Raw genomic sequence first — 15,926 nt, forward strand, 5'->3', positions numbered from 1 at the left:
ATATATACTCCCTCCCCAAGTTGACCCAGTAGTGATCTATTTCTAGAAACACATTTTTAAACAATAGGTGTCCCCAAACACACAAATGAAGTCTTGGACAGATATAGGAGCCAGAATATTATGTGCACTCCTCCCACAAGGAAGGACTGAGGGTTGGAGTTAGGCATTCTCGCAGTTTAGCTGGAGCTCACTGAGGGCGTGACGTCAGTTTGGGCCTTAGCCATGAGCAGACGTGGGAAAGACTAGACACTGGAAGAGAACTCGGATTCCCAGGAGTTGGGTTTCAGGAATAATCATTTACTAGCTGTTTCGTCTTGGACCTTCATTTATTTTTCTGTTGTAGGAAAAACGGGGACAATAAAACCAATCTCATAGAGTTGTAAGAATCACATGTAATAAAAAAACATAAAGAATTTCTGTATAATATATAATATATAAATGACATATTTTTATACATTATAATTTTATAAGGCTATTTGCTTTGCTCTAAATCCTCAGTGTCTCTTTCTTCATGACAATCTATCTAAAACTAACCTTCCACCAACATACAGGATCCTAGTCTTTCTCCTTCCGTATCAGATAAGGCCTGATTCTTCCACATCCATCTTCAGTCGTTAGTTTCCCCTCTTTTCCACAGGTTTCTGTTCCTTTGTTCTACTCATGTTCTGCCACCTCCCAACCTGACCCTAACATCCTTTTTTATTTTTTAATTCAACGCTTGAAATATGAAAGCTCAGGTATTATTAATGGTTTTCAATAGCCTGAGTGATAAAACCCCTACTTCAGCCCGGAAATCTGGCCGAACCTACTAAGACTTTTCTTCCACTATGTTTGTCATCTAAGTGGTCTATTTATTGTTCCTGAGACATTTCACACAGTCCTTCCTCTGTCCTTTGCTTGTGCCAATTACCCTGCCTTGGGGTACCCTCCTCCTCCTTGACCTAAAAATCCTGGTTAAGTCTTCCAACCTTCATAAGGTTTTCATGCCCATGCCCCTGCCGTTGGTGAGCCGTGCATTCCTTCCTGCCTGCACCACTTATAAATGAACGTGGCCTTGAATTTCTAGGTCTCTTAATGTTATGCTTCAAGGCCCAACTAAATTATAAACCCATCCTGAGAAGAGTGTTTGTGTTTTAGTTCACGGGTTCCCAACAGCCACTAACACAGAATACAATAAACATTTGCTCCACTCCTGAGGCAGTTATAGCTTGAGGAACACACAGGATAATACATTTGGATCATGAAAGGACTCTACCTTGAATAAAGATAAGTAGAGAGGTATAAGTATACAAATAGATCTACTTATCAAGAAACTGAAATAGCTATAGTAAGGCTCATCTTCCAAGAATAATTTGTTCTATTAAAGAAAGGGCTCAGCTATGCACTTACAAGTTGTGAACAAGGAGATGTCTTATTAGGCAAGTCTAGAAAAGGTAAAACTATCTAAAGCCAAAGATTACCTGCTATTTTTATTTTATTTTATTTTATTTACTTTTTTCTTCCATCAAGTTAAAATTAAATACAGTCAGTGAAAGTCTCATTGCAACTCTTTCTTTTTCCCCCTTAAATTGCTTACATCCTTTTTTCCCCCTAAAGGAAGAAGATCCTAACAACGCAATGAATAAAGACCGACAAGAGTCTTCAATAAAATCAAAACTGTTGAGACTGCAAAGAGACATTGAAAAAGCCTCGAGAGACCAGGAAGGTGTGTAGTTTTCTCTATGAACATCCTGATAAAGGAAAGAATTTTCATTCGGTTAGGGTGATTCTGCTTTTGCTGGCAGAGGCAGGGATCCTCACATTTAAAGAATCATATGTCAAACCTAATTTGTGTGAATAAAAAAATTTTAAAAAAAGAAAGAGTGAAAAAAATTAAAATGACAGTTTGGTCTATCTGTGACAGCTGTATCAGTACTCCATCACTAGTTCCATTTACCCACTGTGTTTCTGAAATTGGCTAGCAGGAGGGACAGTGTGTTTGGTCTAAAACACAGTAAACCTGTACACAGGTCTTTTGGTGTTCTTGGTTGTTTCCTCTTAACTACCTTTCAAAACAATGTAAAAATCATTCACATTAAATCCTACACTTAGAAGTAAAGCATGTGAGAATGTGAAGCAGCTGTAATGCCATACAGATCATAAAAGCAGCCCCCCACTTGTGATTCTGGTATGTACAGCTTATTTTATGTGAACCAGAACAGCGCAGTACTTGACAGGAAATCCAAGAGAGCAAAAATGTTTACACATGTAAATACCATACTGAGGAAGAATCTAACACTGTGGTAAATGTTAGGTTTCCACCATGCTCCAACAGGGAGGATTCATAAGCTCATCTTGAAAAATAACAAGACTCTTTAAGCACCAACCAGCATTTGTCACATTTCATGAAATGAAAGTAAAGGTCACCCATTCAGTAAAATTGAGTAACAACTACAGAAACAGCCCCAGCCATGTAGGAAATCCTGGGCTCAGGCTCCCTTAGAGAGTGACCATCTCTTGGCTGTGTCCCACAAGGGCAGGACCCATGGTGACTGAGAACGTGATTTCATTTTCAGGCCTGGAACGAATGTTGAAAGCGTACTCTAGCAACTCCTCCTTCTCAGACCCAGAGAGCCAGAAAAACACAGCAGCCTTAATGGAAGAGGTAAATATTTGCAGAGTGCAGTTTCCTAGATTTAATGATGAAAGTTATTTTTAGAGTGCTTGTTTTCTGGCCCATTTGACTTCCCTTTGCCTTTCCTTTCTCATGACAGAACAATCTCGTCAGAGAGCAAGCTCATGTGGTCAGGTCCTTGGCAAGTAGTTTGAAGGATCTGGAAAAATCCAACTACTTAATTTGTGTTAATGTCCTCCCAGGAAACGAATTGTGCCTAAAATAGAATTCTCCAAAATAGAATTATTTTTTTTCCAGGGTCTGGAAACCATGTGTTCTTTAACTCAGTTAAGAAACATGACCAAAAACACAGGTTCTGCATTCAGAAAGGATCTAGCTCGTCTGTTTACAGGAAACTGGGATAACTTAATTTTCTTATGTGTAAAATAGGGATATTGGTACCTACCTCAAAAAGTTTTTGTGAGGATGAAATATTATCTAGAAAACAAATATTATTTTCGAAATGCTAGCACAATGGGCAGAAGAGAGCTGAAAAACTAGTAATTGTTATTAAAATGCTGTTTTCCATTTATTCCTCAATTAACATGAAGGTCTTCTGAGAATAACAGGAAGATGGTAATATGTGGGGATTGATCAACAAGGTGGAAACTTCAGAAGAACCCACATTAAAAAGGCAGTTAGCAAAGACCTGTGAATTTTATATAAAAATAAAACTGAACAGATACTATTACTTATGTGTGCAAGATACGTTTTTGTTTTGTTTTTTTCTGGATTACAGTGAGAGGAAGTTGAAGGCTTATCTTTCCTGAGAAAAATTCAGGAAGAAAAAGTTTTTTACAATGTTTTGAAGGATACAGGAAACTGGACAAGCTTTCCTTACCTTGAATATAGCCTAAATCTCTTATGACTAGGTAAATAATAATTCTGTCCAAACAGACAATTTCAATAGTTCTTCGGTGAAAGTAGATGGATGCAGCCAGGCACAGTTTATCTATTTTTGTTTTTCAGCACAGGCTTCCTTTAGTGTTGCAGAAACAAACCTAACACTTCTTGTGTAAAGACAGGCCTTGAATTCTGTTCACTTGTGAACAGAGGTCTAACATACTTGCAATGACACATGGCTACAATTTTTACGAAATTGTAAAACAGATTCTAGGACATTTTCTGTGACAACACAAAATGTTTAGTTAACTAATTTGATGCAAATAATAGTTACCCAAATAAAGTCATATGGAGTATTTTGCGTGGTGTTAAGTTACAAGTTTCTTTGGTTGTTCCTGCACAGAATTTTTGTCATTGTCATTACCAGCATAGAACATATATTAGGATCAGCTCGGTACACAGCTGGACTTATTCATACAGTGGGGGGAGATGCAAGGTGGGAAAAGAACTGCACCCTGAATTCGTGGTGTTTATCAGCTAGTGAAGAAACAAACATGAAACTTCAAATAGGGGATGCCAAATATGCTGTTGGAGGGAAACTTGTGATATTGGGTAGATTTCATGTTACCCAAGGAAGGTTTCTTGCAGGAGGAAACTGTTTAAGTTCTTCCTAATTCACTGTCTCTTGACCGTGCCATATCTGAACAAAAATGTTGGCAAGGCATGTTTTATGAGAAACTATTTTTGGATATTGTCTTCAGATACCTGAAGTAGTGCCACATAGAAAAGGAAAGAGACTTGTTCTAACATGTGCTCAAATGCAGACTAGTTCTACCAGCAGATGGAGGCAGGGGGTTGGTTTCATCTTAGGTAAGCCTGCCCCACAATGCATTGGATTGTTCCAAGGATGAGAGACCTTCCTCATGGATTGGAGGTATTTGATCCACGGCTGTGAATCCCTGGCAGGGACATTAGGGTTAGGCTTCCCCCCACGCTGGTAGTATGGGAAAGGGAGAGGTGATGGTCTGGAGAAGATTGGCTAAGCAGCCCTCTTCTAATGCTTAGATTCGGTTATTTGATTTACCCTGACTGAACACAGCCTGACAAAGAAATCATTATGAACTTTCTAGTTCATGGTCAACTAGAGAACAGGAAGAGCCTAGGAGTGTATTGTTAGCTTCACTCTTTGTTTTTATAGTCAAATACCCTAGAAAATTGTTTCCAGTTTCCAGAAGTGTTACCGAAAACTTTCTGGGTAATATAAGACCTCACCCCTTCAAGAAAAACAATAAATAACATTAAAAAACAAAACAAACAAAACCTGTTCCACATCATTTTAGTTTGATTCTATTGATCTAATTCAATTCTATTCACATGGAGCACCTATGCCTCAGTTGCCTGTCCTTAAGGGTCCTCTGAAAGTCCACCTTCTGCAATCAACACTTCTTATTCCCTTTCTCACTCCTCAGCAGAAAATTGAGTATAGCAATTCATTGCCACACAACACTGAGTAATTTATCTACCAAGATTTCTGGTTTACCGTGTTTACAAGAGTCCAGAGTAAGACACACTCAACAACTAAGGCAGTCTTCTAGGAAAAGGGTTCATTTTTTTCTCGCCTCAGCATTTTCTGTGTATATATCTACGTATGAGTTAAATGTGTACTTTTCCCGACCTCTTTGTCATTTTGGAAGTTATCCCAGTATCCTTTTACCCATGCAGTTGTGCCTCATTTTCTAGACATTTACTCACATGGCCAAATGATGTATCCACAGACCACTTTGAAATTAGACCTTTTGCAAGCAAACTCCTATAAACTGTCATCAGTGTTAGCAGAACTTAAGCAAAGACCTCAACCCAGCCATCCCTGTAGTAACTCCATCTTCAAGTGGAAAGAAAAGGTAAAAATTTAAGAGACTCGTTGTAATTCTTGACTGGGCTTGCTGAGTGAAGTGGCTTAATGTACCATCAGGTCAAAAAAGCTGTTATGAATTATGTATGCCATATGTCAAATCCCAACTGCAGACTTTTAAGATAAATTTATTTGTATTCCTTTTGTGTTGAATAACAAGAGCTAAACACAACTGAATACATTCTTTGTATACTAAATATGAGAAGTTAAAAATACTTTGGATTCCTTTTTGTTCCTCCTCATACCTTAACTTTATCTGTTGAATCTGCTTTTATAGTAAAATTTCTATTAAATTGAAATTTTAGTATTCATACAGACCTAAATTGTAAGGTTTTGTGATATGCATTAGTCTCATCCATTTAACGTACTACACAATGTAGATAATGTATAGGGACAATTTTTAAAAATTCACACACATGTTCCCAATGTTACACTTTTTAGGAATAGATTTTGAGCACTTGGATGTAACTATTGCTTGTCACTGTTTTCCATTCCCTGTAAGAAGGGGGAGCTATAACCATCTTGCGATGAAGGGACAGTTTTGTTTCTAAGAGTCAGGAGATCTCAATCATTTAGACAGTCATGATAATTCATTTGCATTAAAGACAATAAAGTTGAATTTGTAGAAGTAATGCTGTGAATGTTATTATTTGACCTAGGTGCAGCTCAGAAATGCAAACACAAGCTATAAAATATGGTTCTTGTCTAATTCTAAATATATCAAGTTTTCAGAAACAAGAAAGCTCTACGGTAGGGTTGAGGAATGTATTTAATACTCTATTTAAACCTTGTTCCAAAAAGTTAAGAAACAAATTCCTAAGGAAAACATACAGGAAAGTTATACTTTCGTGAATACTTATGATGACTATGTTGTGAAAAATGACTTTTTTGTTTGTTTTAACTATTTGAACAGCAGCAGACACATAGTTACGTAAAACTATCTCGGCCTTTTCTGATGAAGAGATCAGAGAATGTTGTGAGCAGGGAATCTTCTGGTGGGCAGAACGATCCAACTTCTTCATCTACAGGTAATCCCAAGTCCAGAATAATTTTGGACTATTGATAAAGCACAGCGCCACATTTTATTTTCAGAGCTATATTGATATATATATAGATATAGATATAGATATATAGATATAGATATAGATATATTGATATATTGATATATTGATATATCAGCTCAAAGAAATTCACATTTCAAATAGGACTGAATAATTTGTTAGCAATTGTAGCTTTCTGTGCAAATGTAATCCAAAAGGTTGGAAGGAGACAAGAGTGAAGTGTTGGAAAAAGAATTTTCTAATATGAGAAGGTACCTCAGATGGCTGGGTCCACGTAATTCACACAGCCCACAATTTGCTGCGCACACAGCCACCCCTAAGCCATTGGGAGGAGCTCTGAGCTCTGTGTCCACAGCCTCCTCTAAACTTCCGTGGAATCCTGTCCTCTCTGTGAGAAACATGGTGATCCCAGGGCCTCCCCACCCCTTTATTCAGCTACCTGCCTTTAGTCATTCGTCCACCCATACCCTACTACCCTTTAACACACACACACACACACACACACACACACACACACACACACACACTTTACCTCATAGTTCAACTATAGTTCCCATAACCTTGGCTCTCTAGTTTGATTAAAAATTGTCAAAAAAGAAATAAATTTCAAAACATAGGACATTATGGTCCACATGGTATACGAAAGACTCACCGTTGCATTGTGTAAGAAACATAAGTACCTAAGGATGATAGTAAGAAGCATGTGTTCTACGTGTCCCCTATCTATACCCAATGGCAAAATTGGTGTATGTTTTCCAAACCATAAATTTAACTACCACACATATTAGCTAACTGATATTGATTAAGTTCATGTGGGAAGCAAATGATTTTAAATTGTCATCTTTATTAGTAATATTACAATAACTTTTGTCTTCATACTTATTATTTTCTATATTATAGTATAGTTATTTATTATATAATATACATAGTAGGCACATCATAAATGGTTACTGAATCAAGGAATAAAAAGTATGTAAAATTATAAACTTTTTTTTGGAGAAAACTTCAATATATTTATGCTCTGGCCCACACTGCTAAATAACCGCAGAGTTTACCATCATCTTCCTCTTGCCTGCTGACACAGCATTGGTAATTATCACTTGATCTAACTTTCAGCCTCCGGTGTGGCCCAGTATGGCCGTAGTCTTTGCAAGGCCTTATATTCTTTTCAAGCCAGGCAAGATGATGAATTGAATTTGGAAAAAGGTAAGAATCATTCTCAAATGTTTAATCGCCTTCCCATGTTGAAATCCTTAACTTGAATAAAACTCCTATCTTAGGATAGTTGCCTTAAAAGTTACTACCATGTCAAATCAGTTCAGGTTTATAATCACCCTTCTCAGAAGACAAAGCACATCAAATATAAAGCCCACAGAATAAAAATAGCTAACATTCAGTGTTTACTCTGTGCCAGACATTGTTGCAAGCATAATTGCAACAAATGTTGTATCCTTCAATTTAATATCCATAAAACTTGGAGTTAAGTACTGTTATTTATTTCCATTTTATTACTAAGGAGACTGAGGCATATAAAGGTTAAATACTTTGGCAAAAGTCACAGGTGGTGGCAGTGCAGAATTCGAACTCAGAAACTAGTCACACTTCATCCCAGTGCTGCACTTTCCATTACTGAGTAGAATGTCAGAAATGGAAAGTCATAAGAGATGTGGCCCCACCTTTTTCTTTTTCAGAAAGCTAACTATGCAGGAATGTAAAGTGACTTTCTCTCATGGCTTTGTGTAAGAGCAAGTTCTAGAACCCAGGTCAAAGGACTCCCAGCTTAATGTTTCTTCCATTTATCTCTTAGGAAAGTGTTTTAAGACCAATCTAAGGAAGCAGGCTCACTTTTTTGTGTCATAGATCTTTTTGTTTTAAAACATGGAAAGGTATTATGTAATGTGTTATACAGACTTCAATATTGTTAAGAAAAAGTCACCAGCCTCAACTTTGTGTATCCAGTTAGCAACCACAGTTGGATACTAAAGCTAAGGCAGAGATCTGGAAATGAAAAGGTTAGTGAGAAAGAGGTTTGTTGTAGGAAAAAGCTTTTATCCATGCACAGGATATGTCGCCCCGGAGCCCAGGGAAAGTCAAGATGGATTTCGCAGCCAAACAATAGGGAAACCACATATTTGCTGTTGGTTAGTGGGTGCTTCCTTTTCAGTTTGCCAATCAGCTCTCTTCAGGCAATTACTTTCCTTCTAACTCAGAAATAAGTAAAGATGAGAAAAAAGGAAATCGAAAGTAGACCTTCTTCTCTACTCTTTTAAAATCAATGTTGCCTTTATTTAAAAGTTTTAAGATTTTTATAAGTCACTTCATTCCTCATCATGCCACCCAGAGGCTGCCTACAGCAGTCAGTGGGTAAATGAAATGCTGTATTCCTACTTTCCATATAAATACAAAACACATCTCCCAGATGCCATCTAGAACCCAGGGTCCTGAGTTTGAGTTACCTAGTTACCTAACAAATCAGTCATCTTATTTGTCTGTTCTCCGCTGGTTGCAAAGCCTACTTATACTTAATATGCTAAGTAGGTTTTTTTTTTTAATGAAATGAGACATAGGAGGCTTAGGGAAGCTGGCAATAACATTTTGAATTATTCATTAAAATTTCAGTTAGTAGATTGTGTCAATCTGCTGACCTTAGAGCACTCATTAGAGGGAGAACTTAGGGTAAGAATGATCTCCTATAAGAATAAATAGTGATTTATGACTGAGGAGAGAGAGAATGGGGATTAACAGTCACCTTTGTCTTAAGAAGAAAATTCCTGGGAAAAATAATGAAAGAGAAAGAAAGACTGAAAAATCACCTCAGAATGATGCCCAAGATAAAGTAGCTTTCAGATTCTGAAGGAAGTGGATATTTCCACTTTAATGTGCAGAAAGCTACCAGGGAAAATGGACTCTTTCTCAAGAGTAGTACTTAGCCAGAGGAGTTGGGGTACCCAGTAAAGCTTTAGGGTTATTAATATCAAACAGTATTTTTTTTTTAAAATAGAGAATTAGAGAAGAGCCATATATTTCATATGTTTCCTAGGAACTCTATTTATTTGAATCATTGCTTTAAGAAAGTCTTGTCTTCAAATCGATATTTTATTAAAGTTATCTAAATTTTGAATGAGGAGTTATATTTCTGTGTAAAGCTATGAGTTGGAGCTTTGGACTGTGAGGCTGGCACATACAATGGAGAGAAGCTGTCTTGGTCTAAAGAAATCTGGTAGCCAACACATACCCGTAGTCGTCAGTCAACGTACCAAACTATCCTGGCCTCCAACATGAGAAAACCTTAAAGCACAGACACCCAGAGTTTGGTGACAACCCATCAGCTATATCCAAAGTGAGCCAGCTGACATGAGAAGGACATAAGTTCCAATGTGATTCTGCTTTTAATCAAACTGTTTTATGGCATAACTTGGCTGTCCATTATCTTACCCTTTCTAATGCTCTCTGCATTAGGCCTGCTTCATACAGAGGTGGTCAACAAATTTTGCTTCATCTGAATCACGTGCCAAAAACAATGCTGCCAAGTAATTTCTTGAAAGCAGAATCTCCCCCAAACTTTATTACCAATCAGGCTCAGGCACGTGCTGAAATCGCAGAGACCCATTTGTCTAACTAAATGTTCATTTTCACAGGCGACATAGTGACGATACATAAGAAAAAAGAAGAAGGATGGTGGTTTGGATCTTTAAATGGAAAAAAAGGCCACTTTCCTGCTGCTTACGTGGAGGAGCTCCCTTCAAACGCTGGGTACACAGGCATAGAACAAGATTCTCAATGCACCCCCTTACACACTCTGTAAACTATGCTGTGTGATGCAAATAAAGAGAAAAGCTGTGATCTTGACAAGTTTATCCTTCTAAACGGGTCATAGAGTCCTGCCTGCATGTCACACAGCACTTTGCCCTCTTGGTTATTTTTCTGAAAGTGTCAGAAGATGGAGGGTGGAGGGAGGCAGGGAAGAGGCCTCGAGGCTTCTAGAGTTTGCAAATTCTAAGAGACCCTGGAGAGGACTCAGTACAGCCCCAGGTGTCACAGAGAGAGACAGACTCCAAGGCCAGTGTAGCCACTTGCCTGAAGTCACAGTTTTCTGATAGCACAACAGATTCTAGGACTCAGATGTCCTTTTCCTCTGGACTTGGGTGGCAACAGGCCACAGTGGGTCTCTGAGGAGTCAAGCAAGTCCTGGGAGATGAGGAAGAACACAGATTAAGTCCAAGGAGAGCTCAGCAGAGACAGGCAGGCAGACACCAGCAATACAGACCTAAGTCAGGAGACTGGAGAACAAAGGATCAGCAGCCGAGGCCAAGAGCCTGTGTGATCAGCAGAGGGGGTGGTAGACAAGAGGCCCACAACCAGAGCTGCCCTTGAGTATGAGCTGGGGATCTGAGAACAAGAGCGAGGTGGCTAGGAAAGAGTTAGAAAGGAAACAATGCCTGAAAGTTTGTGGCTTCTTGCCCATTTAGAAATTTCATGTACCAACTCAGTAAGCAGGAATTCTGCACTTCCCAAGGAGGTCATTCTGAAAGGAAGAAAATACCCTAAGGCACTTCCTGGTGAAATAACTTTAAATGCGAACCAGTCTCCAGTTTGGAAGGAAAGTTTTAGAAACCAACATTCACTATCAAATGGAATATGTCGAGAAAAGGAGATTTATGCTGTTTTCTCAAATACCCTATGATGGGAAAAGGTTGGGAATAAGAGAGGGTAGCCCCAGAGTTTTCTTCAGGGAAACAATTCAGAATGGAGAGAAGTGCTACAGCAACATCTTTCAGAAAATGGCCTAAGTCAACCTGGAGATCACACACTCCATTGAATGGGAAGGTCATGGCATTGATAGAAACATCTGGCATGTTCACATTTGTGCCAAATAGGAGTTGGCATTAAAAGAGTAATTAAAGTGCATTCCATTACTTTCCTGCCCCTTACCTCTTTTTTTAAAAACTTCATCACATTTTGTACTTTCAAAAAGGAGTTTTTCAAACCAAAGTACATATATATTTTATACTATGCACCATTATACTCCTATAGGATATAACCAGCACATAGAGATATGTATAGATACAGATATCACACCCGAAAGAGCTCAAGTAAAATTTGTTATGTGAGACATAACTTACAGACTAGAAAAGCAGATCAGAAGTTTTAATGTCATCCTAAATGGTATATTAATGACAACTTTCTGCATGTAGAAATTTGGCTGAATAACAGGCCATGAGACCATGAACAGAGATTTTGAATTTATATTTCCTTTTCATCTTATTTCTTTCCATTAAGCCTTGATGGATAAAAAATTATGTAGCAATTTACTGCAGCCTACACTGAATAATTTGTATAATGAAAGTGATATAATGGTGATTGGGCCCTAAAACTTTTTGAAAGTAATTTTCAAAGAAAGAGATCCCTCTTTCTTCATAAATCATTTTCACTGTGTAAAAACATAAACGGATTTCCTATTTTGGAATGTTGCTACAAATTCTCTTGATACGTAATTTTTAAACTTCAAAGAAACACTATAGTCTTAAACTAGACATAATACAAATGTAATTGGATATAACAACTTTTATCTTGAATATCTTTTTAGTAGAGCAAGAATTTTTTGGTTGAACAGATGGGGGTGATAACCCTTAGATTTCTGTAAAAATTAAATACATATTATGAAGATTAATGACATGCCCAAGTCTTGCACATAGGATAAAATAATTTTTAATATTAGTACTTTTAAACTTTTAATGTGCTTTCATAATTATATTCCACTATGCAGTTTCATATGTCAGGAAGTTTTTAGCAACCCTGACAACCTGAAATACAGGCAGTAGGTCTGAGCCAGATTTTCACTGAAAACATCAGAGGGCATCTCCTTTCTGGTAGAGTAAAAGCTGATATATCCATCACACTATCAACCGGAAAGATCTATTAATTTCATTTTTTCACATTTCCAATTACCCATAATAATCATCATAATGAATATAATGATCCATTTTGATTCATCAAAAAGTAACATAATATAGTTTGGGATAAAGTAAATTTTATTATATAGTATTATAAGGCTTTACCTGATAATAATTTGAGCATAATCTAACTTTGTTCCCCGTCTTGCAGAAAAAAACTCCTCTCCCAAAGTCCTGATAGCCTTGCGGGGGCAGGGGGGTGCTTGTAATCAGCCTGATTTGGAGCAAAAGAAGTGCATTAGAATCAAAATAACATGTCCTATTGTCATTTGCAATGTTACATAGGAAGAACAGAATGTATAACCCAGGGAAGGTGGACCTGGGGACATGGGGCATGAGAAGGTGGGACTCAAAATTGAACGAGGCGTGGGGACACAGCAGAGACCAGGAATCTTTGTAGAGAATGTGTCTACGTGGATAATGCTGCAATCCAGAGTGGAGGGGCTAGGGCCCGGCCCCCCGTCCCCCGCCGCTGCACAGAGACAGCGACCAGAGAAATCAGTAAGCTAGTTGTGCTTATGCAGATGGGAGCCCACCCAGCTCAGGGACACTAAGTGATATCACGTATGGATGCCTAAAGCTAGGGAAATCTTCCTAAGGGAGAGAGCACACTGGGTACTAACCTAATCAAGGGTCAAAGAAATGTTGAGGAAAAAAGCTTTGGCCTGAGGTGGGAGTAAATAGACTTGCACAGAATGAGAGTGAAAACCTCTTTCTCAAAGGAATTATGGGATAGGAGAAGCCATCTGAGTGGAAGCAAACTGAGCTGGTCAGAAAAAGACCCTGGCTCTCAGGCTCAGACTAATGATAGGGATCCGGGGACAACAAAGGGAATGACACCAGGGAGTGACTACAAGGGATGGGGGTCAGGCTAGCCAGCTATGAGGTGGCAAATGTGTTACTGATCTCCACTGGCTTGTGCATTGAGTTTTCCTGACACGGACAAATGGTATGTACTTACTCCCATGGTTCACCAAGTCGAGGTCTGAGCCAGATTTTCACCTGGTACAGCAGCACCCATATAACCTTGCACCATGTGAGAAATGCAAATTACCAGCCCCCATTTTATACTCAGTCAGAGAGCTGGCTATCTGTGGTTTAAAAAGCACTCCAGGGACTCTAATACAAGTTTACTCTTCAGAACCCCTGGTGTACTTGACTGAATCCTGAGAATATTGTCTAAACTATAGCAGACACACCGGGGAAGGAACACTGTTGGAGAAAGTGGAGAAAAACCATACACTCAGGAAGCTGGCTCTACAAAAGGAATAGTTTTTTGATCCAATAAGTTTTTAAGATGAGTGGTGTTGGGGACCTCACTGGAGAATTCTTTCCCCATTGTGGAGGCTGCTCTAGCTAAGGGCCACTTTTCCTCTTCTTTTTAATGCTCTTTATTGGCCCAGAGAAGAAGGAATACTTTGGCCTACATTAAACTCTCAAGAAAACCATCTTTCATCTCTTTCTCAGCCACCTCCTAGATAATCTCATTGGCAAAAGAAAGCATGGGGTGAGCCATACCTGGATACTAGGAAATGAGCAGCAAACAGCTCTCTCCCCTCAGTCCACTCCCCTGTACTCACCATCTGCCCCTTGACTCCCATCTTCCCAGTACCTCTCTTCTTCTCAGCCCTGCTCCATTATCTGACCATCATACTCAGACATGGTAGACTCGTCCTGCTCAGTTAGACTCCATGTTACCCATCTGGGGCTTCCATCTCTGATCCAGCTTCTCAGCCTGCAACTGGTCATGTGAAGAAATATATTATCTACACTTTAGGAGAGAGGAAGAAGAAAGTACTTCGAATCTAAACTCTGTTCTCCATTTCTGATTTACTTCTAACACAATCCCATAAACTGTTCCCCATTTGTTTCCCTGAATCTAATCTTTTAAGCAAGGGAAGCAACCACAAATATCTTCAGAGGTTGAAAGAAGTTGAATGTCACACTTTAGGAAAAGCAGTGGGAATGGCTTGAAATGGAGACAATATGCCCCACTTAAAGGTGTTAAATAGTATATATACTCCGTTTTAGGTAAATTTTATTGTACAGTGTAAGTCCTGAAATATTGTGCCCTAAACTTGTAGGTCAAAATGTTATGCTCTCCATCCTCTTATACATAAATTGATATTCCTCCACCTCTATAATTCTTGATGGTGTTCTAATATATCTATCAGAATATCTGATTAATCAAAACAGTTTTAACCATACTAGATAAACTGGCTTTGCTGAAATAAACCATAGGATTATACTGGGGTTCATAACTGAATTTTATTCCACATCAAAAATTCTTTGGAATTTAATTTTACTCCTATTTCTTCTAAGATGGACTAAATTTTACTTTTAAACTGATTAATGAATAGCCACAGCATACAGAGGTTAGACTCCTAGAATCTCAGAGGCAGAAAGCAATTTCAGAGATTATATAGCCCAACTAATCTATTCATTCATTTATTTATGCATTGACTCAGCCATTTACTCACTGAACATTTTAGTGTGGAGCTCTGTGCCAGATAGTGGGCTAATGATAAGATTCAAAAAATAAATAAACTTGGTGAACCCTCAAAGAGTGCACAATCTAGTGGAAAAGACAAAAATGGAAGTGAAATATTGCAATACAACATAAAATTGTTTACATGTACAAAGTCCTGGTTGAATTAGATCATTTTCCATTTTTTAAAAGTTGCGGTATAATTTACATACAATAAAACAACCCTTTTAAATACAGCTTATTGAGTTTGATAAATGTATAGTCTGGCAACGATCACTACAATCAAGTGTTAAAAACACTTTCAGCAGCCCCCAAAGTTTCCTCTTCACAATCAATCCCTGCCCCCAACCCCAACCCCATCCAACCACTGACCTGCGTTCAGAAGTATAATTTTGTCTTTTCCAACTTGTTTTCTTTTGCTGTTTCCCCCTCCCCCATACCTTGGTCTGATCAACAAAAAAGCAAATGGCAAGCTTGGGAAACTACACTTAGTGCAGTATGGCCAGAGGAGAAAATTGATACTCAAAAAGATTAAATGACTTGCCCAAGATCATGTATCAAATTTAATACAGCAAAGCCTGGGCCACATCCTAATTTTCAAATTTTTCCACAATACCAGGTTGATGCTGGAAAACAGACATTTTCATAAAACAAGTTACTCATATCACATTTATTTGAACCTCAAATATTGCCTCCTCTTCCCAAATTCTTACAAAAATCTGTTAAGCCAAGAAAAATAACTTCTTCCTTGCAGTTTTTCCATTTGTTAGACCATATCCTCAGCTGCTACTTTCAGCTTGCCTAGTTGCTAAGGGAAGGAGAGAACATGTCTAAACATTCTTCACATCAATCCACACCATACATTGTTCATACTTTACATCACAATTTAACAATACCAAGAAAGGAGATGGTTTTAAATAGATCACATATCCTCCAGTTTACTTACTTCACTGAAGGACTTTTTCTACTTAGATGAAACTCTTGTCTTTATTCCGAAGAAATCTTGTTCTCTATT

The 15,926-nt window shown here is 38.2% G+C and overlaps 1 protein-coding gene across 13 annotated transcripts in view; it reads left to right on the top strand.

The window, feature by feature from the left end:
• The window catches only part of NOSTRIN (nitric oxide synthase trafficking), a 52,557-nt gene extending 42,190 nt beyond the window's left edge, over positions 1–10,367 (top strand). For 9 of the 13 annotated variants that reach the window (XM_081052752.1, XM_081052759.1, XM_081052758.1 and 6 more), the window contains 6 exons: positions 1,597–1,705; positions 2,556–2,644; positions 5,272–5,397; positions 6,322–6,436; positions 7,586–7,675; positions 10,108–10,333. In XM_081052752.1, the coding sequence (XP_080908878.1) occupies positions 1,597–1,705; positions 2,556–2,644; positions 5,272–5,397; positions 6,322–6,436; positions 7,586–7,675; positions 10,108–10,274 (696 nt within the window). In that variant the 3' untranslated portion in view covers positions 10,275–10,333. Of the gene's footprint in view, positions 1–1,596; positions 1,706–2,555; positions 2,645–5,271; positions 5,398–6,321; positions 6,437–7,585; positions 7,676–10,107 lie in introns of all 13 variants that reach the window. The other 4 variants (XM_081052760.1, XM_081052755.1, XM_081052757.1 and 1 more) reach the window with 3 other exon arrangements.
• The last annotated feature ends 5,559 nt before the right edge of the window (positions 10,368–15,926 follow it).

Source organism: Rhinolophus hipposideros (assembly GCF_964194185.1).
Source record: "Rhinolophus hipposideros genome assembly, chromosome: 6".
Classification (NCBI taxonomy): domain Eukaryota; kingdom Metazoa; phylum Chordata; class Mammalia; order Chiroptera; family Rhinolophidae; genus Rhinolophus; species Rhinolophus hipposideros.